This window comes from Coloeus monedula (assembly GCF_965178545.1).
Source record: "Coloeus monedula genome assembly, chromosome: 7".
NCBI lineage: Eukaryota > Metazoa > Chordata > Aves > Passeriformes > Corvidae > Coloeus > Coloeus monedula.
Genome location: NC_138787.1, coordinates 23217656 through 23244884, shown reverse-complemented (window position 1 = coordinate 23244884; position 27229 = coordinate 23217656). Strand labels below are relative to the sequence as shown.

General features: G+C 35.6%; 1 protein-coding gene across 3 annotated transcripts in view; it reads right to left on the bottom strand.

Annotated features, from left to right (window-relative positions):
- Nucleotides 1–27229, bottom strand: part of KCNH7 (potassium voltage-gated channel subfamily H member 7) — a 217679-nt gene that overhangs the window by 67826 nt on the left and 122624 nt on the right. Inside the window, exons 1-4 of one of the 3 annotated variants that reach the window (XM_082285192.1) lie at nucleotides 20402–20539; nucleotides 20039–20194; nucleotides 12034–12066; nucleotides 4656–5084 (exon numbers count right to left, since the gene is read on the bottom strand). In XM_082285192.1, the coding sequence (XP_082141318.1) occupies nucleotides 4656–5084; nucleotides 12034–12066; nucleotides 20039–20194; nucleotides 20402–20435 (652 nt within the window). In that variant the 5' untranslated portion in view covers nucleotides 20436–20539. Of the gene's footprint in view, nucleotides 1–4655; nucleotides 5085–12033; nucleotides 12067–20038; nucleotides 20195–20401; nucleotides 20540–27229 lie in introns of those variants that run through there. The other 2 variants (XM_082285190.1, XM_082285191.1) reach the window with 2 other exon arrangements.

The window sequence follows — 27229 nt, the reverse complement described above, 5'->3', positions numbered from 1 at the left end:
CATGAAATTGGCAATGAAGTTCATGCATGCACATTTTGATGCTACAGGAAGCTTGAAACCATACCCCCTGCCATCCAGGAACGTGAAACTAGTTTTAAAGAGACAAAAGAGGAATAAGTGAAGATACTTCCATAAGGGTCCTGATTATCAGTTATTTAATTTTTGAGAGAGTTAACCGAAAACTAAGCACCTTGTAACAATCATTTGCTAATATCCCCATACAATCATATATCCTTTTACGGGTAAAACTCCTGGTAGCTTCAACAGAAGTTTTGACTGCTTAAGGACAATAGCACTGAGTTAAGTAACTGTGATATGTTCTACCTCCCTCCCTTCCTTTTTTGAATTAACAGATAATCAAGTCAAAAGGCTGTTTAACTATGCCTTCACTTTTTCCAGTGATTCATAGTTAGTGCATTGAGACAAGAGTTACAAACTGCATGTTTAACAAATATAATTTATGTAATGCACCTAGCCCTAAAGATGTCAACATGAGAATGTTGCATTTGAACATTTCATACAGCAGGCAAAGTAACATGCCAAAAAGTGTGGCTGATTGAAACACTGGAAGGTACAGTGTAGATGTATACTTTACCTTTGACATTGCGACCATTGTCTGGTTTTCAGCATAATAAAAGTGAAGAAAAAGAGAAAAAAAGACAACTAAAATCTACACCAGAAAAAGCAGAAAATACATCTTCAAAGTGTGCATGGTTTGAATTGAAATATTGTTGCACTTCCTTGATTGTATTATGTAGACTTTGAGTGAAGATGAAGTCACTTTGACAATTGAGATAATATGTAAAAGTGTTTGGAGTAGATCATCAGGCAGTACAACTGGCTTTAGCTAACTTGCCTCAACAGAAACATGATAAAATTGTTTCTCCACAAGTCTGGCACTGGGTTGGAGGATGAAAGTGCCAAGAAGAGGCAATTAGTCCCACATAATTAAGAGAAGCTGAGGCACCCAGAGCTGAAGTGCAGGGTGGCTGCATGGGGTGTGGGGCTGCACAGGAGGCCCAGCACAGACCCCCAGGCCCCATGCCTGCCTAGACTCACGTGAGGAAAAGCTTTTAACATGGCAGCAAGCTAAGCAATGCCCTTCTGAGTAAGTGCTGGAGAAAGATATACCTTAAACCTTTCTTCAGGTCTTAGGTGCCTTTCCGCAAGGAAACAGTGGCAGAGCTTTCTGTCCTCACAGGCACACCTGGCCCTGAATCCTCTCATGACATCAAACCTTTTCAGGGAGAATATTATTATTGCTGTTGTTATTATTATTTTAAAGAAGCTGCAAAGGTGCAGAGGTAAAAACCACGCCGGTTCACGTGGTAATGATGTGATCCCCAAACCACCGGCCCCTTGTGTCGTGCCCCTGCGCGGCTGGCTCTCAGGGGTGTGAGGTGGGTCTGGCAGGCAATGGGGCCTTGCTCCTGGTGTCAATACCCACTGTGACCAGTTTACCAGCTTTCAAAGGTGCTTTGGGCTCACACAGACATTCACCTGTCTTGTGCCGGGCTGACAGGCCACCTCCGAGGCTGAGGCGTTCGTGGCCTGGCTGTCCAACAGCAGCCCTGTCCCTGTGGAGAGTGGTCAGCCCTGCTCTGGACAGAGGCCGTGGCCTGCAGGGGGGCATCAGGGGCGGTGCTGGGCCTCGTCACACCTGCTGCCTCGCTGGCTTCCCCTCAGCTTCCCGAGCACTGAGGAGCACGGCGCATCAAGCTGGGCCCTCTGGACCCAGGGTGTGGAAGAGTGTTAATTCCTCCCAGACCAACACCTGCCTGTACCTGGCATCTGTAGCAGTACTGGAGATTAGGCTGAGTTAGGCTCAAAAGTCTGCTGCTGTTTCAGAAGGCAGCAGCGATCTTGCTGAGTCCACTTTCTGAAGACAATAAGATTTCTGAAGAGTCCCTGTGGACTTGTACCTGCCTGCAAAATCTGGATTGCTGGTGTTTCAGGTGAGGCTAGCTTGGCTGCATTTTGGGTGGTGAGTGTAAGGCAGTTCCCGCCCTATTGTTTTTGCTGTCATATAGGAATATTTAGAATGGAATTTGAAACACTACACTCAAATGAATTTAAAATCCTAAGCTGTCATTTTTACTGTAATATCTTTTGGCATATAGTGGGCACAGTGAAGATAATCTTAAAGTGATAGGCAACGAGGCTACATAAATTAATTTAACACATGAAATAATTTCTATTCTCAATTGCATTATCTTAAAATTTGACTGTGGATAAATTACTGTAGTTAGTATGAAGCTAAATAATGTTATTCTCTTCCTTCAGAATTCTGCTTTACTGATTCAATTAATATTATTTGAACTGGAAAGGATAGGAAAAAATTGAATCCTGACTTTCATTTTCAGATAGAGTAGTAGTTTTTGAATGATTTAAGAAAACTCAAAATAAAAACGGAATGGGAAAATATGTTAAACCCTGCGTTTCCTTTGGTAATAGTTCAGCCCTTTGGGACTTTGGTTTACTTTTACTTGTTGTACTTAGGGCTTTGCATTCTCCCTGTTCAGAATCTACAAGCCCAGAAAAGATGATTTAAGCGGAATCTTGGTTGCCTAACTTGCATGGAATATTTTTTAGCAATAATAGGGTTTTATGGTTCACTGTTGAATAAGGCAATTTGGACTTGCTGGATAAATTTAAACATCTTTTCAGCATAAGGTGCCCAATTCTAACATGATTGTAAGCAGATGGCATCAAGGATGGTTACTAATTCTAATGCCTTTCTGAGAGCCATTCTCTCTTCTGCTGAGTTTTTCTAGAATGCTGTGTATGATATAAACTTAGGGCCTGATTCTCTACTAGTTTGTAGTTTATACCGAGTGAAAATTGAGTAAGAGTGTTTCGTCTATTTGTAAATGATCACATCATGTGAGAGGCCATAGGAATTCAACTGGATTATTGACTCCTCATAGTAAAATTTATTTTCCTTAGTACTTAATATTTGAAAAATGTTTTTCCATAAAATGGGGATAAAATTTTCTGCTCATCCATTCAGCAAGTATTAAATTATGCGGTGATTTCTGCATCAGGTTTGAACCACTGTAATCAAAACCACTTAATGTTCAAACTGATTTTTACACATTTCATATATATATATAACTGGATGAAGAATGATCATTTGGGAAGTACTATAATGAAAAATGTTCTGAAAATAGAAATTGAAAACCCAGATATTTTAAAATGTGTTTTCTGTGAAAGATGAGTTTAAATACATGGGGAAGTTTAAATCAAGATAAAGCTTATGCAATAGGTCCAAAGGACATGCCGCAGTTCAATCTTGGAGGTTTTTGCCTCCTGATTTTGACATCTTGGCTTACTGTGAACATGAACTATACAAAATGGTATGGTTTAGGATGGATTTAATTGAATTTTCAGGTTCATTTGAATTGAAAAAAAATCATGGTCCAAAAGAAACAGAAATGAAAAAAAGTACTTACATATTATATTTAATACAGGCAGAGTGATTGGAAGGAATGATCAGTTTTGCTATTCTACAAGTTAAACTGGGTGTCAGAGGAACATTCAGACTTATATTTTAGGAAATGTGTAGAAGCAAAGGGTTCTTGAGGTAAACTTTCCAGAAGGCAGAAGAACTTAAAGGGATTTTACACTTGTGGTCAGTAAGAAGACATAAACAAACCATCACTGAAAATGAAAAATAATTTTCCTGCTAATTTAAGAATCTATACACAGTTTTTCATGACATATGTTTCTGGAATCTTAAAATATTACCATACATTCCTTGTCATCTTGCCTAAATATAAAGGTGAGTAATGCAAGACATTAGACCATCAGTAGCTGTGAAATCATTGTATATGTGGCACTTTTCTTCAAAAGTGACTTTCAATGGGACCTCGCAATTCACAGGGCTTTCAAACCTCTGTTTGCTAAGCTCTTTCCCAAGTTTCTTAAACTCCCTGTCTTCAAGAAGAAATCATGGACTACACTCCATGGACTTAGGAGAGACAGTGAAAATGAAGAGAGAGGAAACATCTCTGTAACTTTTGCTGGTTGCATGAATATACTAGCACAAGGAGAAAATCACACTTAAATGAAGTTTACACTAAGCATTTCACCATTTCACTAAGTATTTCACTATTCATTACACAAAGCATGTCAAAGGAGTTGCTGAGGGTATTTTCTTCAGCATGAGAGAAAAAGCATGTCTCAATGTTGCATCAGTGAATGTACAATATGCACATTACAGATTTAAGAAAAATAAACGTCTCAGTCTCTGAAGTAGGATTTCATACAGTCAAAGACCACCTGATATATGTAAGTATAGGAGGGAATGGGGCATGGAATTATAATTTGATCACCTGATTCCCCCCCCCCTCCCCCCCCCCCCCCCCCAAACACCAATATTAGCTTTAGGAATGCTGGCCCCAACATATTCTATATCCCTAAAGAGAAGATCAATACCATGATTCCATTAGTCTCCTTGGAAATGAAAACCAATATTTAGTGTACATAATAAGCCTGGTGTATTTGGGCCCTTAACATTTTCATTGCACCTTTGAGTCATCATATTTTGCTGACTATATTTACATTTGTTTACAAAGTGGTGATTATTGCTATGAAAAATTGAAATAATTCCTTTTTTAGAACATCAAAGAATAGTGATTGACTTTCTACCATACCTTCACTTGCATGACGGTCCCTAAAAATGTTCTTGGGATGGACATTAAAGCCTTCTATGTCGTGTACTGAAGACGCTCTCCGTATACTACAAATACTTTCCTTTGATCTGGAATGGGTCAGTGGATTGCTTGTCTGTATCATGTCAGGGTAAAGTCTGTCCCATTGCTGCTTGGGTGATGAGTGGTCAAGAGGTCCAGATATATTAACCAAAGGTGAACATTTACTGTGTTGAATCAGTGCTTTTGTATCATCCACTTCTGAAGGACTACAGCTTTCTTTTGTAGGTGATTTAAAGTGCTTCATTGCCACTGAGTCATCGCTGTGCTTAGATGAATCGATTATCACTGCATCGGGGTCTTCCTGGGGCAAGGACTGCTTTCTGTACGTTAGAAGTCTCAGTCCAGGTAGCCGGAACCCAAAAAGTCTGCCTACATGCAAATACATAAAAACAGAAGAAAATACTACACATTAGTGTCTGGTCATTAAAATGAGCATATTTCATTTGCAATACATGTTAACAGCTATTCCTAATAAATGACAATGCTTAGTAGTGGAATACATAAATACACAAATATAATATAACTCCAAGTTTGTTATAGTTGGGGTGTTAAAAGATTCCAGAATTCAGTCAGACCTAAGTTTTTGAGCTTAGTATGGGAATAGCAGCATTAATTCTACAGCCTATTTTAAAAGCTATGAGGTTCAGATGGTCCTTTCTAAATTAAAATTCTATGTATCTATAAAAGACAGCCAGGATACGTCTAACTACTTTGCTTGGTAGTTGTTATCTGGAAATAGATATTTGTGGATTCTATTATTAGTGGAACTCCATGTGCTTATGAATATACTGCTGATATATGCATGTATTGGCTACAGATTAAACAGGAAGATACCAGTGCTAATTGCTTGGGAAAGAAAACTAAGCTGTATATCAGTTTTGCTACAATCCTTTCCAATACTGACATCTGATGATTAGATGAAACAATTTTAACGAGTTTAAAAGGAAAAGTAAAGGACGAAAGTGGAAGAAAAAAGAGCGACACAGCTCTCAAACCTCAGTTGCACCTATACAATGCAATTATTGTTTACATTGCATGGGATGGGCTGAGTTGGGCTTGGTATGGTTAATGGCAGTGTAGACTATCCTGAGTGTGTGGAAAACGAACACTTTGTGTAATGGTAAGAAGTATCAGTAGCTGAGAGGAAGAGTATAATACGGTGCCTATAAAGAAACTATAGAGGAAGAATTGCAAAATTTACAGAATATCCTTCTAAAAAATCAAACCTAAATAAGAAATATTGTAAGGTTTTGTGTAATACAGCTCACAGATAGAGGCACAGGGATATCAGATGTACAGAAAACATATTAAACAATTTAAAAAAAGAAATGCTAAAGAAAGTTTAACAAAATAAAATAATTTAAGTAATTGAAATGATCAGGTGTCATTGTATAAACAGTCTGACTTATTAAATAATTTTGTGTCTCTCATCACTTTGCTACATAAGTGTTTTCAACAGTGAATCAATAGCTAAATGATTTCTTGGAGAACATTTCAAAGTACCTTCTTATTATTTCTCGCTGGGATAAGAAGTTCTGTTTGGGGTAAGATTCAATTTTTTTTTTCATTCAGTTTAAATTCCTAGCATTTGTAGCTACCTAGCATTTATTAATATTTAACATTGAAATCTATCATTCCATACTGAAATGTTTTGAAATAGTCTTTCTTTTATGCATATGGCCGACAGTAATTGTAGAGCAATTGATGACCTAGCTTAATCATTTAATGTTTTGAAATTAATGTCCGATATATTTAGTATTGAACATGGAATTGTATTTTGAATCCTAATTGAATGAAGGTGAGAGTACCCTGCTCAGGAAAACCTGTCTAAGAACTAAAGTTTCTGGACTAGATGACACCAAAGGTCCATCTAGCACACTGTTGGACCTTGATAATTTCCAGTAGTGGATACGTGAAGGAGATTGAGTCACTAAATTGTGTTATTTCTCTGAGTAAATTTACTCTGTTTCTGGATATCTGAATTTCAGAAACTTCCTGAGCTAGAGATTATTTGTTCAAACCACAAACTGAATAAATGGTGTACCTTTCTTCTATGAATTTGTATCAGTGCTTTTTAAAAATGGTTTTAGTTGGATCTGCAAAGAATTCTATAGGAAAGAATTCCATAATTTTAGCATATGTTTGTGAAAAAGTACTTCCCCTTACTTGCTTTAAACTTGTTGCCTTGGGGAGGGTGCTAGTTCCTATAAAAAAATAGCTAATAATTACTCCCTTTTTATAGTCTTAATATAGTCTCAATATGTTTACAGTTTTTCATACATCTCCTGAACTGCTTTGTATACCTCTTCTGCAAGCTGAAGAATGCTTATGTAACTGTACTGTGTACCTCTGTACATCCTTCTTGCTCTTCTCAGTTACTTTTTATTTCTAATGTAATCCTTTTTGACAGTGGCCTGTGCTACTCCCAGACTTAGGGATCAATGCAGTGACATAATGGCTTTTTGTTTCAATCTTAGTTATCTTCCTTATAATTTCCAATATTTCATTGCATTTTTGAATTATTTTTCTAACTGTTCTAATTTAAGCTATTTTTACAACAGCTGAGAGATTTTGTTGTTGATTGGTAATAGATAATTTAGTCTCTAATATTATGTCTGTAAAAATTTTTTTTCCTGTTTTATCACTTGGCCACTCAGCATCCTTGCATGTCTGTAAATCTTGTGTAGTAGTGACATATGCAAACATTCTCACCTCATTGTTGGCACCTTTTTTATCCAAATAATTGAAAATGTATTATAAAATAACCTATGAGACTCTACTGATAACATCCAAGTATTTAGAAATCTGGAGATTTATTTCCACCTTTTTTCCCTACTTTAAAATATAAATCCATGTAACGATCTTACTTTTTTGTCCTTGAAAATTTTTGAAAAATTTGTTGAATTCTAAATATTTAGCATTGAATTTATTACTCTAGGCATATACACACAACAGCACAATAGACAGAAATCTCTGTAACATAAACCAGAGTCATGCATCTTTAAAACAGCAGCTAGAGGTGCAAATTTTCAGTCTACACAGTGATACTCAGCAGAGTGCATCTTGGGAATGTGTGTACTTCTAACTTACTGAGTATGCTTGAACACTACAACTGCTCACAGTAGGAATTAGTGAAGAATGTAAAAAAAAAAATTTTTTTTTAAAATACACATAGAATTGAGCTGCAAAGCAGCTTATAAATCAATTTTGAAGGCTTATTGCATCCAAAATGAAACTAATACTATAATTCTCTTTTTTATCAATTACATTGAAGTTCTTAAAAATACCATTCATAAGGATTTCTGGCATTAGACACTGTTAAAGGCTTTTTGTTGGCACTCTATTTTAGTCATGTTTATGCTGCTGCAGATGGTCTTTTCTGCCTCACCACGTTAATATGACCATGTTATATTGCATTACTAATTTAGCTGTCTAACTGCAGTTCAGCTGGAAAGAATACTCAGTGAGAATTTTGCTTCTTGCTAAGACTTTTGGGCATGAAATAGAAAACTTACATGAGCAGCTTTTTGCTATTCTTCTATAGACTGTAATAAATAGTCTCAGAGTTAAAACCTTATTTCCTGATTTTTAATTTGAATATTCTTAAGAGAAGGAGTATTGCTATTATTCTTCAGTGAACAGGTAATGAGCTACATGGTGTGTTGGACATTCATCTCTCTCCTGCAGCTAAAGTTATCAGGAGGCCCATTCAGAATTTGTGTAGTTTACTGAGCTGAGCTGAGCAAGGAAGTGTAATAGTACAATTTGTCATGAAGCAAAATTCATTCAAGCCTTAGGCCTGCTGTCCCAGTAGAGACTAAAAGTGTCAGTGGAAGCTTTCCTGGCATACTGCATATGGGAGAAATCCTTTGTTTGTTAATGGACAACCCCTGCTTTGTGTAGGTATGATGTCAGAGCAGATTTATCTTGGTTTACAGTACTCAGACATGTTTGAGATGCAACCGGATATTTACTATGAATCTAGAGATAACGTTACATTAAAATCCTTATGTTTTATTAAAGACTAGATTGCCAAATTCTTCTTAATGCTGAGTCAGAGATTTGAAGATTGTGTCTTCCTAAGAGCAATTGAGGAAAGCAGTTGAGTCTGAATCACAATTCCAGACTTACATTCCATCTCCTCCTTTCAAACTTTGCTTCACTGAATAAGCAATTTGCAAATGAGTTAATCTGTTGGTTGCACTTAGTCTCTGTGCCATCTCAGCTGTTAGCTGTTCAAAATAGTAGAACTCAGTCCAAAAATACACTGTAGATGATATAGGACTCTTCTAAACTCTTTGCAGATAGAATTATCTCCACAGTCTCAAATTCAAATTGACTTTTCTTGTGTTCTGGAAGCCTTTTTTAATTCTGTCTCATATTTTGGGAGATCAAAGGAGAAGACTTAGAATTCATGGAAATAAAATGTTTTGATTAATAGCTTTTGAAAAAAATGCAGGGAAAAATCCCATCTTGATAACAAAAATTAATATCCTTGTTATTGTGTAAGTATTGAAATAAGAAGTGCTAACATTAATGGAAAATTGCTATTCTTAAACACTAAATACAACCGTATGGAATTTTGTGTCGGGGAAAAAAAAGGAAGAATGAAAATTATTTCCCAAAAGACCTTATCAACAGCTACAATCATGGCTGCAAATTTCCTGCCCCATCAATACAAAATGGGATATTGCAGCAAAATTATCTGAACAAGGATTTCTTTTGTAACCCAATGCACTTGCATGGCTAGTGATTCTTGTGTCTGTTCTGTGCAAACATTCCATAAAAAGGAAGGGAAATTATATTTGGCCTGAATATGGCGTTGATACAGTGAAGGTATTTCGCAAATTTCTAGCAATGAAAATGTATATTTACATAAAAGACACAGTCGCAAAGTCAGAGAAATGCCAGCAACTGAGAGAGTTTTACCTTCACTACAATTTCTTTAGTGGTCTCTGGGTAGTGGTAGATGCTATGTGTTTCCTCCCAAAGTCTGTTTAGCCCGTGTCAGTGGGATCCCTGCAATGCTATCCCAAGCGCTGCAGAAGGGTAATCCTAAGAGATAGCAGCTGAAAAGCTGTGATAACTCCTCAAAGAATTGCTCAGCCAGTTTTTGTAGCACCACTAGAAGTATTGTTATTTTCATGCTGGTTCAAAGCAGTTATCCAAACCCCAAGATGTGAAGGCAAAAGGAAGAGAAATACTAGCTGGTCTCAGGCTCCTTCGCTGGCAGCTAGATCGTCTATTTGTCTCAACCTTCTCTAGATTTAGACTTTCCAGAATCAAATCAAAGGAGTTCAAATGCACAAAGAGTTTGCAGAAGGTTATCTAAGTGAGGTGTAGAAGCTGTCAGAACTGTTTCCTGGTGCGATGTACCACTTCTAGGCTGAGAGCTTAACCAAAGTGAGCTGCTTGTGTTCCTGTACAACCTGTTATCTGTGTTGAAGAAAATGAGGTCTTGGGTAGTTTTACAATGGTGACTGAGTGGTCTAGCTATGACATGAAACATATGTTACTTTTTCAATATATAAGATTAAAGAATACAACATACATATCCACAATGACCAACCTATTCTAAACAGATTTCCTTGACAAGGGCAGGTAAGATAGGTCAATTATGACAGACTGTCCTCCGGAGCATGGGCTAATTCAGTAACACCTTTGTTCTTCCCCAAACAATAAGCAAAATTACCTTCACAAAAGTAGCACAAGTCAGACCTTTGCTGAAATATTTTCTCATAATTGAATATCTACTGTCACAGAATTCCAGGATTTAGGTTATCAGAAATCCAGACACAGACAGTTATTGAATTGCCGCTCAAAGGCTTAGAAATACCATCTAGCAACTCATGCAACAGACTGAAGGAAACAATTGCTTTTGAGAAATGGAATCCCTAAACACTGACAGTCTAAAATAGCAGCAAATACTTGAATGTACTCTATGCAAACACTGTGGCATGTGATGATGCCTTATTTTCTGTCTGGGCACAGCAGGCCTTGGGACAGAAAATTACAGAGAGACAATTATGGTTTTTTTCAGTTCTTTTCCCCAAAATGTATTGAAGCATACTTAAGTGGATAATTTTCTTGCTCTGCTCATTAATAGTAATAATCTTAAAAAAAAAAAAAAAACACAAAAAACAAGGCAATTATTAACATTAGAAGCTAGAATTCATAATTCTCAGACACTGAATGCACTTCTTTTTTTATCCTCTGGTATGGTCTCCTTTAATTTTGGCACTTCTTTTAGTTTTCTCTAAAATTTAAGATTACACATGTCTTCTACTGGTATAAGAAACCAGAAATCTTCTTTATATTCCCTTGTAAGTGAGAAAGATTTCACTTTGATATCTGCACATAGGACCCTGTCAGAATATGAAAGGAAGGGAATGACATCTCTGACTGCTTTTAGGGCTCTGCTGTGTGTGGTTGACCAGTGAATTTAGTCAGAACAATGTTAAAAGGGTCTCCCTCAAAAGACAAAATGTTTATATCCTGGAATGTTAACATGAATTGGTACATTTACCTGGTTTTCTTCCCACTTGTTGACAGAGATGTCATTTTATTATATCTTGTTCATTACTATTACAGGAGTTGAAGTGTTTTTGTAAAAAAGCCATAGGAAAAAAGAATTTTTTGTCCTCTCAGAAAGAGGTTTTACTTCTTGCATTTTTATTTCTTAAATATGATAAGAAGTAGGAAAGAAGAAAAAAAGTAAATAACTGCAATGAAATAAAATAACTAGCATCACAGAAAATATAATATTTAAATTATTTGTTACCTAGCACAATATTTAGTTGTCTTGGTGAGAAGATGGTGAGTTTTTTGGCAGCTGGAAAAAAGAATTTTTTCTATCTATTAAATCAAGCTCTCAAGAAGATCTCAAACCCTCATCACCTTGGCTGCCAGTCTTCATAGGATAAAAAATATTGCTTTTCTCTGAGACAGGAAGCCTGAAGATGTTTTCTGTGTCTTAACACTGAATTCATATACCACTATCAATTTCTGCAATGTGTTTTGTCTCATATACTGGTTGAAGTTTTTTTATGCTCTGCATAATGCAACTTTCAGTAATAATAAGATGAGAAGTATCATTAAATTTGGATTTTATATGTCATATAATTATACTAAATTTAATCGTTTACCTGCTATATCTTTAGTTTTGCAGAAATAAATAATCAGACAGTGAGAGCAAGAGCCATGTTATGACTTGCACTCTTCTAGAAATATATAAAATGTAATGAGATCTTGAAATAATATAGCCAGAACAAAGCAATAAAAGGACTTTTGTAGATAGAATTTTAGAAGATAGATTTACCTGACGAAGAGCCACTTGAAAGGTTGTTACCATCTGAAATACAATTAAACTAAATTTACAAAAAGCTTTTGCTTGAAACGGATTCAAAAAATAAACAGACTATTAAGAAAAGAAGGCAGAATATGAAATTTCCAAACATTTTAGAAGCAAAGTCCGGTAGCTTGAATTTGCATACAATATGTGTAATATGCAGAAGAATTTTTCTGAAAGTATGTTGACTTTTTATTTGGAAAATTTAAGAACTATTAAATTAAGAAATATTTGATAATTATTATGTTTCTTTTTAATAGATCAATATATGTTTTCAATTACCTAATTTTAAAGTTGGCTAAGGTTCCAGACAGAATACTAAAGCAGGTGTACACAGACTAACATGCTATTTCTCTTGAAATGGAACTTCTAATTAGTGATACATTTTTTGCTAGACAATGACAATTTTATTTGGATGAAACTTACTAAAAGTTGAAGAATTCATAATTTCCATTGGAAGAATAGACTTTATTCACTGACACTTGTTTAGAATGTGAGCTTAGTTTCACATTCCTGATAGGCCTCACTTATTTCATGTCTTTATGGCAAGAACTCTTCAGATTATGTGTCCTTGTCAGTTGCTCTCAGGTCTTTGAAATGCCCAACTTTCCTGGGTGCTTAAAACAGTCAAGTTATAATGGTAGGATTCTATGCTTGAGAAGTAAGACATGATGGAGGTAAATTCCCTCATTTTTATCTATAGATATATTTTGTTTGCTTATCTAAAAGCGAACATTTTCATGTTGAAGACCGTAAATAAAAAATCATATTTCTTGTAAACAACGTCCCTCTAAAAGCTTCTCAAATCCATTGAATTTTTTTCCTGCTTTCTAGTAGTCATTTTTGTCATAGCTTGAGATACCCTGATAGTTTTGATTTTTTCCTCTTCAAGGTCAAAATCTGTAATTCAATTTAGCAAGTGCACAGATGTGTTAAGTTCTCTGTGCTAATTCTTATTATGAATAATAGAGACGTGTCTCTTTCTTCCATCAGAGAATGAAGCAAAACTCACTACCTTTATACTTTCCTGAGGGTATGTATTATAATGAGGGATGACTTCAGAAAATCATTATCCTAGTCTTCAAGTTACCTTACAGAACCCCCCTGTTTTAAATGTCCTGAAAGGAACAGATAGATAGGAGACCTGTTAAAAATTAATAAAAATATATGACTGGAAGACCTGTATGGTATGCATAAGTCACCACCATGGAAAGCTATTGAAAGCTGTGTCACTCCTTCTTTTTCATTTTCAATCTCTTAAGCAGAGATTGCTTTTTCTATTGAATGTTTGTACTAGAGGTAGCAAAACAGCTCTGTGATCGTAGCTGGGTGAGGCTGTAATGTAAACAGCTAATTACAGTTTGTGGAATCCAGAAAGGCTTCCTTTCTGAGCTGAGCCCCAACAGCAGCCATCATGAGGAAACAGAAGTAGAGCTACCCTACTTGTATTTCTCTGTTTGTAGAAGAAGACTAAGAAAAATGATTTGTCTCAGTGACTGTTCTGTTAATTTAGGCAGTTAGGTGTATGTGGAGAATGGAAGGTGATAATAGCAGAGGTTCTTCTGTCTTTTACTGGCGATTGGTGTTTGGCCGTATTCCTTTGCTAAGATTTCAAGACTGTTTCAGTTTGCCTGATATTTACTGTAATTTACCTTGGAGACAAATACACATAATTGACACTGGGGCTTTCAGAACTATGCTGCTGGTTGGCTGGATAGAAACCTTTGTCCTCCTGAACACAATTTTTCTTGACTAGTCCTCACTGAAGATGAATTTGCTTCAAGTGGTGCAGCTAAAAATAAGATCCTGGACAAATTTCTCATTACATTTTGGGCACAGTCAGGGGGTTACTATTACTTTTATTTGCCATATTCTATGAGGCAAAATTGCATGCATCAAACAGTACGCAGTATTTCATTACAATGTTGCAGTCCTAATATTTTTAGGACTAAAAATATATGCTTGACTTTCACTAAACTGCAATTACTTATATAGCAAAGTGCTCTGCACAGAGGAAAGCAAATATCACGTTTTTGTGCTAGCTCTTTGATTGGAAGGAAAGGCCTGATTTAAATTGCAGTTGTGCTTGTTTGCAACATCAGTGTATGGAGTGTTCTCTGCTTCTCAGATGTAACTCCATTGCTAGGGCCAGGAAAGAGGAAAACTTGCTGAAGAGTAAGCACCTTGAAGAAGGTGCGTCAAAGGTTTTCTGATTACAGTTTTGGCTGTTTTAAGAATATTATTAGCCTCTTCATTTTATTTGAACCTTATCCAAAAAGTACCCATTTATTGGACGCGTAACAGATCATCCCATTTCCTCCACCCAATAAATTATTCCAGGTGTCTTTATTAGGCTTATGGATTTTGAAATGATAAAATGATAAGAAAATCCTTGAATTTCCCTCTTTGGCACAGTGCAATTACATGTTTAATCAAATAACTTTCTGGGCTTTCTCCCATGAGGTAATGAATACTGTGTTTGGGAACCAGTATTTAGCTTATAGGTTAGTACTTCTAGCTAGTCAAAGTGTTTTGAAATTAAAGGAATAAAACTTGTGATAAAGTTACCTCATCTGACTAGCTATTTTAGCCTACCAATTAAAAAAAGTTTTGATCCAGACAGGGCTGGAGTAAATGTTAGAAAAAGCACTTATAGGTCAGTAAAAAAGTATCTAGGTGGGGCAGAAAATGAAGACAACTCAGAATTAAGTTTTGAAAGGTTTTTCCCATTGCGATCCCACGAATGGTCTCTTCTGAGTAGAAAAATTCTTGCCACATTCTTCATATTGAAGTCAGTATCCTCAAATCTATGGGTTTCTGTCAGTGTGAGTTGGCTGCTGATTTTCTGAGTTCAATCTGTGTCATGGTTGATTTTGATATCTTGTAGTCACTTGTTTTACAGACATGAAGTATTTCACAGCTTTGAGGAATAGAATCAGGTGCCAAGAGCAAATATTAATTTATGCCACTACTTCTGCAAATTGCTGTAAAAATTCCTCATAAAATAGAGGAGTGGATGAACATGCAGATGGGAATGTTTGAGAGATTTAGGAATAAAACTGGACACTAAGGGTCCCTTTCCTCAGCAATTGATTTGAAAGATGTATTTACACACAGAAGTTACAGATTAACACTTTATAATAAGGAGTTTAATGAAGTTTGTACAACATACTGCATGGGAATTCGTATGTTATTTTGGTTAACAACTGTTGCTAGTAGACAAATTTAAATTATAATTTGTTAGTGTTCAAAGAAGTTTTTTTGCTAAGGTGGTATAAAATCACATCTTTTCTTAATTTAGTTCATTGTAGAAAATCTACACAAAGCTCTGTTTTCTTTTTTACAATAAGTCTAACAGGAAGGAGTTCTCCTTTACTAAGAGTATCTTGTTAAATATACATTATTTATGTGTTATTTCAGTTGGAGTTCAAAATTTTATACAGCTTTGCAAATGCTTCTATTCATGAAAATTTATGACTACATTTTTGGGAATAATTTTTTTATCATTATAGTGACAATCAAGAAAATGTTAGCGTCTTAGAAGGTGTAAGAGAGAACAGTCTATAAGAACTGTTAGAGATGAGTAAAATCCATTTTTAGGGCTTATGTAGCTCAAGACTATAAATCTTAACACTTCAATACAATGCACAAATATTTTTTCATTTACAAAGCAGGTATTTATATTTTCAAGTGTTTCACATGTAAAATGAGGTGGGGTAAAGTAATTAAGTGTTTTTATCTTTTGGTTAAGATGCTAATTTCTGGAATTATAAAATGTTTACATGATCTAAGAAAAGGCAACACAAAAACCAAGCAAACTTATTAGAAAAGAATTGAAGTAAGAATGAGTAGAATTCTCATATATGGAAATGAGACAAAGCTTAGAAAGATTGAATGATGAATGGGTATCTATAGCAGAAATCAGTTTCTCTAAGTCTCAATTTAAGTGCACATTGTACCAATGTATTCTCACTGGAGAAGAGGATGTTACCCAGTTGTGGAATAAATATGTACAGAAGAAATTTCCGCATGTCTCTGAATACAAAGATGGAAGAGGGGTAGTATTAAATAAGTTTGATTAGAAGTAACTAAAAGATACGGCAAAATTTTGGGCTATACCTTTTTTTCCTCAAAAAGGGGAAGAGTTATATACGAACAAAGGCTTCCTTAGCTTTACTAGTGAACTGGCATACACTGGAAAATAGAGTTGCGGCAAACAACAAAAGCAGTGAAACAGAAAAGAATAATAAAACAGTTGGCTGTGATTTAGTATTTATTTACAGGGTCCGTGCATGCTAGAATCTTCCAAAATTTCACTGTTTGGTTAAACAAACACTATTCCTGCTGTGAGAGCTGCCAGTGAGAACTGGTGATAAATTCTTGCCAGAAAAAACTAAGGGAAGAAAAGGATCAACTGAAAGAACTTCTATGATGCTATTGTGAAATCACTACCTTCACTTTTCACATTACAGCCTATTCAGCCATTTGCTGCATATAAGATGTCTCGGGCACCAGACTAGAAAGAATTCTATTTATACTCAAATGTGCTCACAAACTCCTGACAACATACCTTTTCTTTTTAATAATCTATTATTATCATCATCACTGCCAAGCCCAGTGCTGAATCAGAACCTGTGTTAGCCATCATCCTGGCACATAACAAAATACAGGATCCTTGTACTAGAGAGCTTACAAATACTGTTGAAAATATCTGTCAGTATTCAGCTGATAAATTTTTAAATTTTTGCCTGTCCAGAGATAAATGCAGTCACTGAGCTAAACCTAAAAAATGTTACTTGTCTTCCATAGGTCTTAACTTGTTCAGACGGCCCTCAGCCCTTCAACAGATTGGAATCACTCTTTTCTTCACAACATGAAATGCTTTTTTATTACATTGTATTAGATTTTACAGAATTACAGAATATTCTGAAATGGAAGGATCATTGAGTCCAACTCTTAAGTGAATGACTCATACAGGGATTAACAGCCATCCACAACCTTGAGGTTACTAGCGGTCTGCTGTAACCCACTGAGCTCACCTCAGTGGCAATTTCTGTCATGAGGAACCTTATGGTAAGTGGTAGCATTCAAAACTTGGCTGCAGCTTGTGGAATAGATGCTTTTAGAAAAAGAAAAGGCTTTTCAAAGATACACTTAATAAATTTGATGAACTCTTGATAAATCAATTAGAGGAAGGATGAAAGTATGAAAAGTTATCTTGTTTTCTAGGGTCAGGAAAATAGCTGCAATATACTCTGCTTCCTAATAACTTTTACTTCCCTCATGCAACCTGACTCAGTCATTTTTATTTTCTCTCATGTTGAAAAGGCATTCTAATATGAGAAAACTCAATCTAAGGAGCTCTGGAAAGAAATCTCATAATCTGTGTGCTTCTGGGTAGTAGATGTTAATGCAATCTGAAATATTTTGTCTTTTGTCATTAGCTGTTGCTTATCCTGGGTGTTTGTCAGAGATGTATTACACTTGCTATATGTCTGGTTCCCTCTCTATTTTTATTCTCCAAATTGGTTGCTGCATTTGAAGGGATTTTGTTTCACTTTTTTTTTTTCTCTGAACCCTGAACTGGTACCCATTACTGTCCATTTTATGTGTGATCCAGTGAAAAGAGATCACCTGGTTTGCATGTTCTAAATAGAGTACAATGATGAAAACCTAATTATATTCTGGGGAATCTGCTGTGTACCTTTCTTATGCTGGGAACATGACTTTAAAAAAGATGTTTTTACTGGTTTACAATCCACCTTTTTTAACTTCTTTTCTAGCTTATTGGTCTCTCTCTGCCTTTTCTAGATTTCAAGGCTTTTGTCTGTTTGTTTTAATTTAAAACCACCATTGAACAATATCTTGCAGTTATTTCTGGATGTTTTGCATAGTTTGGCTGATTTCCTGCCAAGAGGAATTTTTGACTATGTAGCATATTTTGTATCACCATACATCCCATCCAGCCCACATAACAGTCTGCTCTGAAACCATAAGCAGCTTGGTAGAAGATGGAGCAGCCATGTGCCTGCTCTAGTTTCTGCCAATTTCTGGCATCTGGCTGTGCCCACTAGCAGGAAAATGGTTCAAGTAACCTTTCTTTGCCTCCTTTTGCACCTTGATCTCTCTCTGTTACGTACTGAGCTTGGAGGCCCACCCATTATTTTTCAAGAACTCTCAGCAAGGAAATCCCCTGTGTACGTCAGGTGTAAATACCATAAAACAAGCACAGGATGTTTTGACAGAGTGGGGTTTTTTTTTCAGATTTCCTCTTTAGTGGCTTTTCACTTTAAAATACGGTGAGTGATAACGCTTGAAAATGTACAGTGATGTGTCACAGATATCAGAACAAAACGCTCTTTTTCAAGACATGAGGCTCTGTTTTCTCTTCCCAATTGGTATTTTACCTTCTATTTTGTCAATAAAACCACAGTAAGCATGGGCAAGCTGAACAATTTTATCTATGTTATGAAGTTGCTTTTTAAATGGAGGAAATAGGATGTTTCAAACTCACAAAATCATGGTATACTAAGATAAAACTAGACTATGAGTAGGGTGTACCTGATGCGCTTGTTATAAATTTTTATAACAATTAAAATAGCAATTTTATTATTTTTTGCTGATAGGCCTTAATGGCATTTTAACCATATCATTAGCAGAAAAAAAAAAGTGTTTTATTGGTATCTCAAAAAAACCCCAACAAAAACCTGCTGTACTGGTTATCAAAAAAACCCAAACCCAATGCAAAACAGAATAATAAAAGGAAGCATAAAAGCACAAGATTTAAAATATGTACTGTAAAGACTATTTACAAAGGCTCTTTTAAAAAACATGTGATGTTCTGTGAACAATAATTATTGGCAGACTGCAAGTTTCCTGTATTGGAAATTTTCTTTGCCACATTCTTATACACCCTGTCATTGTAGCGTTCCATGTACACTTCAGGTACTGTGTAGTGTTTGCATCAAGAAAGTTCTCTCCTTGCTTCTCACAGTGAGAATTATACCAGTCTTTATCTCCTAACTAGAGAAAGCTGAAGTGTTGATTTAACAACTGGAATACTTAGGTGCCTTTATTGTACTAATGTTAAAGATTATCTCACTGTGAAAAGGTATTTTCCAACTGTTGCTGAGCCAGCCAGGGGTGAGTGTTAATGCTCACTGTTAGAGCATGCTGTGCTTTACTAAGAGCTTGTACAAATGGGATGTGTTCTGGGAAATCTTGTAGTAAGAGCAGATTACGTGAGTGGAGATACAAAGCAGAAGGATCATGTGCTGCTGCTGCACAGTGAAGGTCAGCAAAAGAGCATGTGTTCTGCAGATAGTGGGACAGAAAGCTGCACAATGTAGCTGTATAAGAAGTGGACTTTTGTGTTGAGTTTTCTAATTTTGACAATACTTATGTTCCAGAGTGGAATGAAAGCAAAAGCATTTCCTGTACATCCAACACCCCCCCGCCCCTGATCCTTCAAGTTAATCTAAATACTTCAATTTGAAAAAATAAGGGTATTTAATAATGTTTTAACTGATTTTTATATTTTCTGGTCTATTTTAATCACATTTCACCAACTATTAATCAAATGCCACAAATTATTTTTTATAATATAGAAATATTCAATTTTGAATAGGCTAAGATGAAATATTTGGGCTATATCAAATTTCTTTTTTTCAGTTTTCCATTTGTAATTGATTTTTGTCAAGGGTAATGCATTTCTTTGAAAGGTTTTAGTTTTTATGAATTTATATGTCCTAGTACTATTCACAAGATCTATGCTGTTAGTACTACCAAAGATCTAATAGATTATTTTCCCAACATCTTGCAGTAGGTTTTCTACATTTAGCTTCTTATGATTTCAGATTCTATCTGAATTGAGTCAATCAATGTGACTGCATCCTTTGCTGACCTTATTGCCCATGTTAATTACTTCTCCAGATAAAAGTAGAGGTAAGCAGAGAAATTTCATTGAGTAACTTACGATTTACAAGTTTAGATGGTAATATTGGCTTGCACTTCTCAGGAGACGCCACATTGTCTTCATCTGTTACATACTCAAAATTAATAATAAACATCATTGCTACTCCCTCTTGATTTTTCACTGGAATTATGTGGGTGTTGCAAATGAAGGTAGATCCTGCAGATGGATTAAAAGAAGAGAAAGAAATATATAAATGGAAGCAAACATCTTTTTTTCACTTCAGTAATTCTAGTTACGCCAACAGACAGTGAAGAATATTTCTTTAAATTCAATAATTGACCATCAAACATATTATTCTTTAATTTGAACAGGAATGTTTTCATAGAAAGAAATACCACTGTTCATAATTTCTTGGAGTCTTACCTTTACCAAAAGGTTTCTCCTTTAAGATGTCCATTTTACTTTTGGGGGTTTTTTTGTTCACTGGAAGTGCCTATGTAGACAGACTTGCAATATGGAGACATTTACCACCAAAAGTAGAAGTGTGAACACTGTTCCAACCACAGTCCTTGCAAAGAAAGCAGAATCTGATTCTTCTAAATGTTGAACATTCTTCAAGCATTTGGTTCTATTACAGAGGATGAGTCATGCATTAAGTATTTATGGATGTAAATATACCACTATTCTTATTTTAGGTCTCAGTCTTTTGGGACTGTCAAATGTTTAGGTTTGTGTTAAAAATTGTATTTGTTATTTGTTTTATACTCCATCACAAAAATCTTCTAAACTGTGCTAATAATTTTCAATAACTTTCAGAAGTGTTTGACTTAAGTTTTATATACAATTTAAAGTATGAATTTAAAAATACCCTAGTTTTCACATATATGGAACATAGTCAGCCTATACTGAAAGTAATAGAGAGTGTAAACTTTCAACACCTCTGGTGCTAAGGATGTTCTTGTTTAAAAACCTAATTACAGATTTAAGGAGTTCTTTGTATAGCTTTAGAAGTTTCAGTTGACAAGGTCATTAGTTTTGATTTAATTCCTTCTATTAATGTTACAGAACATAGTGGTTCCAAAACCAATGTGATTGCTGTAAGCAATACAATAATGTGCTAAAAGCTTCATGCAGACATAACTGTGAGATGGGGTCTTTCCATGATAATTAGGGACTGGTTTAATTTACATCATCTGCAATTTAGGCACTCAAATGCAGTAATCACTGAAACTTGACAGACTGTGAAATTTGACAAAAACAGATCCTGATCTGGATTGCACAAGATTATTTTTTTTTGTTTGCTTCCATTAAGGAGAGAGATAGTACCATTTATATCATTATAACCAAGATCAGTTTCCAGCTTCTTGTATTTAATGTAGTACTTGCTGTTATGTGGTATATATGGCAATTTGAGTTATATATAAAATTGACATGCTGGCCTTTCAAGTTTTGCAGCTGTAAGTTCCATCCATTTAATAAAACATTTAAGCTGTGGCACTTGCCACAGTTTCCATGGTTACAAGCTCAATGTCTTTAGTAAACAGAAAATAAGCAATTTAAGACTGTTCCATTAGAGCTAAAAATAGAAGTGCTGCAGGCCAACCATTGCAACATAGACTGGTTAAACAGAAAGGCTGGACAGAATTTAGAATAATCTTTGTGGTTTTAGCAAACAAATAATATACATACTGAGTTTAAAAAGTCGAAACTATATTGATTTGCTTGGAAGGAAATTATGTGGACTGTTTTGCCATGAAGATTTATAGGTTGAGCAGGTATCCCCCAATATCTGGAATCGGGGCTCGGCTGAGGCATGCATGGCTTTGAATAACACTGAACTTCAGTGGATCAAATGTTTGTCAGTGTTTGTAAAGGAGGAGGATAAGGACACTTCTTTAAAAACTTTCCTGCTTTTGAAGGCAAGGGTTTTTCAGCTTTTGAAATGCTTCTCACAGTGCTAAGTGATGACACGATCTCCCATTTGTGTAGAACATTCCACCCTCAAGAATTTACAAACCTCATTTGTACTGGAGCTAGGGATTTGCATCTCTGTGGAAATGCAGAAGTTGTTTGACAGTCCACAGCTTAAGAACATGGCAAAAAGAGCAGGGGATTGAAAATTTAAGCTGTATGTAGAAATATTTCAGGAGCAAAAACTGGGAAAGGTTCCTATGTGGTTTAATTTAGCATAGTTTATTTGAAGACCAAATACGCCACTGGCTAGTAAGTCCACTGTAGTTCATTAGTCTGAAGTTTTTCCAAGAAGCCTGGGGTTTTTTTAAAAAGGAAAGGAGTATTTACTTTTTTTTAAAAGGAAAGGAGTATTTACTTTTTTTTGTGTGACTGAAAGTGGAATGCTGCAAGTTAAGCAAAATATAGTGACAGTCTCAGTCACTGTTAGTGACACTGTTAGTGCTTGTCTTTACTACAGACACTGCTATCTGCTATACACTTATCAGTTTCTAGCTCTGTTGAAGTGACAATAAGGAAATACAAAATTGAAAATAGCAAGGAATACCCTACTGTGAAGGGTAAAAAGAAGAGATAGGTACAAAGAAACAACATTGGCAAATTCAGAAGATAAGCTTTGAGTTGTTAGAGTTGATAGAAATAAAGAAATAATAAGAAGCAGCTTGTTTACAAACAATCTTATTCAGTATTTTCACTCTGGCATCCCACTGCTCCTCATTACACTCAGCATGTTTTTCCTGTTTTGTCTCTATGGTGAATATTTCAAAAGTAAGATATGCTTCCGATGAGCAATTAAAATGGTAATGTACTTTTTGGAATTTGCATTTCTTATCTAACAGCACGGGCAAGTGGATGATTTAATGAGAACAACTAAGAAAATTATACCTTTATAAATAACAAATTCAATATCCAGCAATATATCTGAATTTCCTCACAATTACTCTTGAGGAGTGATCATGAAATACACCTGTTTTGCTCTCTTGTTATCATTGTTGGAGATGATAGATGACAAGCTGGATATTTTCTTGTCAGCTTGAATTCCATGGTTATAGGGACTTGTTTTCTTTTATTTATGACATTGTAAAGCCCACTGTTTCATCTAGTTAAATTAGTGGAATAATATCCATATGGGAAGAACAGATTTCACTCCCCTGTTTGCAGTGTGGATATGATGTATGATTCCATGTTATGTATTCAACAGTATGATTTCACAAGACCACACAGCCTTGTGCAAAACAAGTAACTGCCAAAATACATACACAAGTGACAATAAATATTTAAGAAATAATGACTTAGGGTATATTAGGGTTATATAAGGATATATTGCACCATTCGAGCAATTCTGATGAAGGAAAGCCTATTTAACTATCTCTCTACATAGTGTTTAGAGTTGACTTGCTTCAAGAAAGCAGTGCAAGGCAGGCACATCAAGCCTATTAATCTGGTTCATGAAATCTATTTACCTTTCCAGTGATTTGTATGGAAGATTTTAGGGCAGACTTTTATTAGACTGCATCTTCTAGATACAACTGCATTCATTTATTTGAATTGTAGTAGTTCCATTTATAAGCAATTTGGAGGGCACAATGCAATTATATATAACAGTGAAGACATTCCAAATTCTCGTATGAAAAGCTCTGAGAAGTAAACTTTGAAAAGTGACAAATCCCAAAGAACTAATTTGATTCAGCCTTCCTGGGAACAAAATCTTCACAGGCTATCATATATGCCAAGCTCAAAGGATCATTGAAAAATCAGACACTGGCATTTAAGTAATTGTCCTAATTCTGCAGTATTGCCATGGTTCACAGTAAAAGGACCTTTCAAAATTCATCATGGTTCTACAGGATGGCTCTGGAACCCTCTTGCCCTGAGTGGGTTTGACAGTTGCTATCTGCATTTCACCATTTAAAAATTTAGACTCCCCCACTCAGCACAAATTTCAGGACAGCCCTCATAGGGCTGAGACTAGTTTCAATATATTTTGGAACCAATCTTGGCTCTCTGTGCCAAAGCATTTATGACTTCTCAGAAATTTTTTGTTACTAGAGCTGCTGTAGACAACTGACTAAGGCTATAGAAAGAAAAATATTGAACATGTCCTCTGTGCATATAGAAATTTCTGGGCAGGGTGACCTCATACCAGAGTTTCCTAGGACTGTGATAATTTTTTACTTCTATGACCTACAAGTAGTCCGGAGTAGGTGTCTGTACAGTCCATAGCCACTTCTGCTCATCTAAAATTGAAGGCAACAAAGAATAAATCAAAACATAACAAAGGAGGAGCCAACAACAGCTTGCCTACTAGAACAAGACCAAAGACAGTTAAAAAATAGAGGCAGAGATACTCTCCATTTCCAGATCTAGACAGTCCTGTTTGCTGTTTGCAAGACAGCTCTGAATGAAACACATCTGCAGTACTACAATTTTATGGTAATACAGGTACAAGAGAAAGAAGCTGGATATTCTTTGCACTTTTATTCAATAATCACTATTCTTATTTTGGAAAGAAATACCCTCCACTTCCCTCAATATGATTCACACTTTGTCATCAAAACAAATGCTCAAAATGCCTTCTCTCAGAGACATAAACTTACAACTACCAATTATTGTAGAAGTGCAATTTAATATGCTTCATATTCAATTGTGTGCTAAGCCTAGTCTTAATTCTATCATTGTTTTACTGAAATGGGGCACAGAAAGTCCACATAGTTCCAGTTTTGTTAGTAGTGAAGTGAAATATTGTTTTCATAGATTCATTTTTTGACTAGTTACTGTGACATCATTAGAGTGTGCTCACTATTATACTAAGTAGTATAATAGTATATTTATCTGTTAAGCAAGAGTTGACTTCCATAAATACAAAGAAAATGATGCAATAAAACATAACCAATCTCATTTTGTTATCTTGTGTCCATGTTTATAGCCTTATTTGTCCTTTCATCATAGCATGGCTTATGGGGATTGCCCAATGTTAATAAGAACTTCTCTGGGGAAAGTAAAGAGAGCTAATCTGAGGGAGAATTGATGTGGAAGATCAGAAGACCTTCTCTGTCTTTGCCTATCCATCATGGAGTCTCCATCTTTGCGATGAGAAGCCAGAGCATGGCTTTCTACTAACTCCTACACTTCACAAATTCAATATTCTCTTCCTTCCTAATGGTCAAAACACCCCATCACTTTCTACTTCTTTCAGCTTGGAGAAGGTCTTGGGAAGGTGTAATACTTGTCCAGGCAGAACATAAAGGGAATTTAATGAAATGAAATACATATGCTGGTCTTGGGAAAGGAAATACTGTCCCACTTTGTGCAGACATTCAGGAAGGCTGAGACAGTGAGCTTTACCCACCATGCCCAGCATACAAGTAGTAACAAGCCCCTTAGGACCATATGAAATGCAGTTAATGGAAGTCTTGTTCTCTGGCCTAAACTGCTGTTTATAATCCATTTTATCACTAAATGCTGGCAGATAAAGGATATAGACATGCTTCTAATATGGAGTGAGGAAGAGTCACAGGAACTGTGCGGTAGGGGAATTACTTGGAAGGCAAGATGGGAAGGGGGAAACAAGATGTCGTGAAATAAAGCTGTCTCTTGCACACAGCTGCTAAGACTTTCACATTCCTGAAATGTCCCAAGGAGAATATTCATATTTGATACAGCTTCATCTGAGATGTAACTATGGCTTTATTCCCTGTTGTTCCATAACAACTTTCAGCCAAACTTTAAAAAAAGAAATGGAAGTAAGCCAAAACCTTTGTTTTTCCTATGTGTTGTCAAGATTCTAGTAACAAACGTTTAAAAACTTGTTTTAGAAAACAAATACTGGTAATGGTGCAGAAGAATGACATCTGAAAATGACTGGTTGTAATTTATTAATGAGACCAGTATAGCAAAGCATTTTTTATTCTTGAAAGGTTACAAAGAAAAGGAAATTGAAAGAAAAGCAGTATCCAGGGATTATTTGCTCTGCTTTGTGTGGTTTTTGTGACTTATCCTTGAAGAAAGTCCTTTCTTTTATGCTTAAAATTCAGAAGCCTATTTACCTCCACTTTGAGGTCCACTCTAAGCAAACACTGCATTAGGTGATGTTTAGTTGGCATTTAGGGACAATTGCACTGGGGATGTGTATTGAATATTCAAGCAAAGCCAGTTTGTCAAATAATGAGGCATGATGTGTATTGTGATATAGGGACTCAACATGACCAACCAAGGACTGAAAAGCCAATTTCTTCTGTTTCTATTAAAGTGCAAGCCAGGAACAACACAGTATGTCATAAGGAATATTTTTTTCAACAATGCAAAGGTTTACTTTCTTTCTAAAATCATGCTAAGAACGCTATTCCTGTAATGATATGTTGAAATAGTCATGCAAAATTTTACATGGCTTTATGGTAAAGGACTCCTTTAGCAGCAAATACCTTTGCAAACCTATTTTTGCATTAACTAAGTACTTATTAACAGATTTTCACAACTTAGTCTTTTTGTTTAGATAATAAAAATGAGTGGAAGAAGGACTGAATCTGCCCTGAGAATATTTCCCAGCATTTTGTGATCTAGAACCAGATCTCTGGAGAGAGATACCATATAATTACTTGCTCAACTCAGTAACAAAGCCATGAAGAAAATATTGGACAAATACTTCTGTCTGTTTGTACCTGCAGCTCTTTGCATCTTTGCAGTTGGTGTCATTTATTCAGACCTTTGGAGACATCTGATTTGTAAACACCCTATTTAAATTTTGTCAAAACTTTAGTTTATAGGAAAGAATTACCCTTGGATGTTCCTTTCTTTCCTGCCCTGCATTTTTTCTGTAGCTGCACACATAAGGAATAGGAGAAAACTTGATGCTAAGATTAAAGATGATTATATTGGTAGCCATAAAAAGCATCTATTCTGGGAATCCCAGTTTGCATTTTAAGTGTTGCCTGTTGCTGCCTTTCATTGTGTACAGGTATAATTTTAATTTTTCTAAAGGTGTTAAGACTGAGACATAAAAAGAAAAGGGTTTTAATCAAACCAGCATTAAAAATGAATGAAGAAATTAAGGGTAACTCAAAGAAACTCTTGATCCCATTTTCACAATTGAATTAGTAGATAACAGCCCCACAATATTAAACTGTCTTGTAAATTTCCATACAGAACTTTGGGCAACGGGTTATACAATTCTCTTTATGTTTTACCTGTATCTTCTGAGCTGTGTCTGTATGTCACCATTTTCCAATTCCATCTGACTGAAAATGAGCCACCGTGAGTGGTAAGGATGGGGAATTCACACAC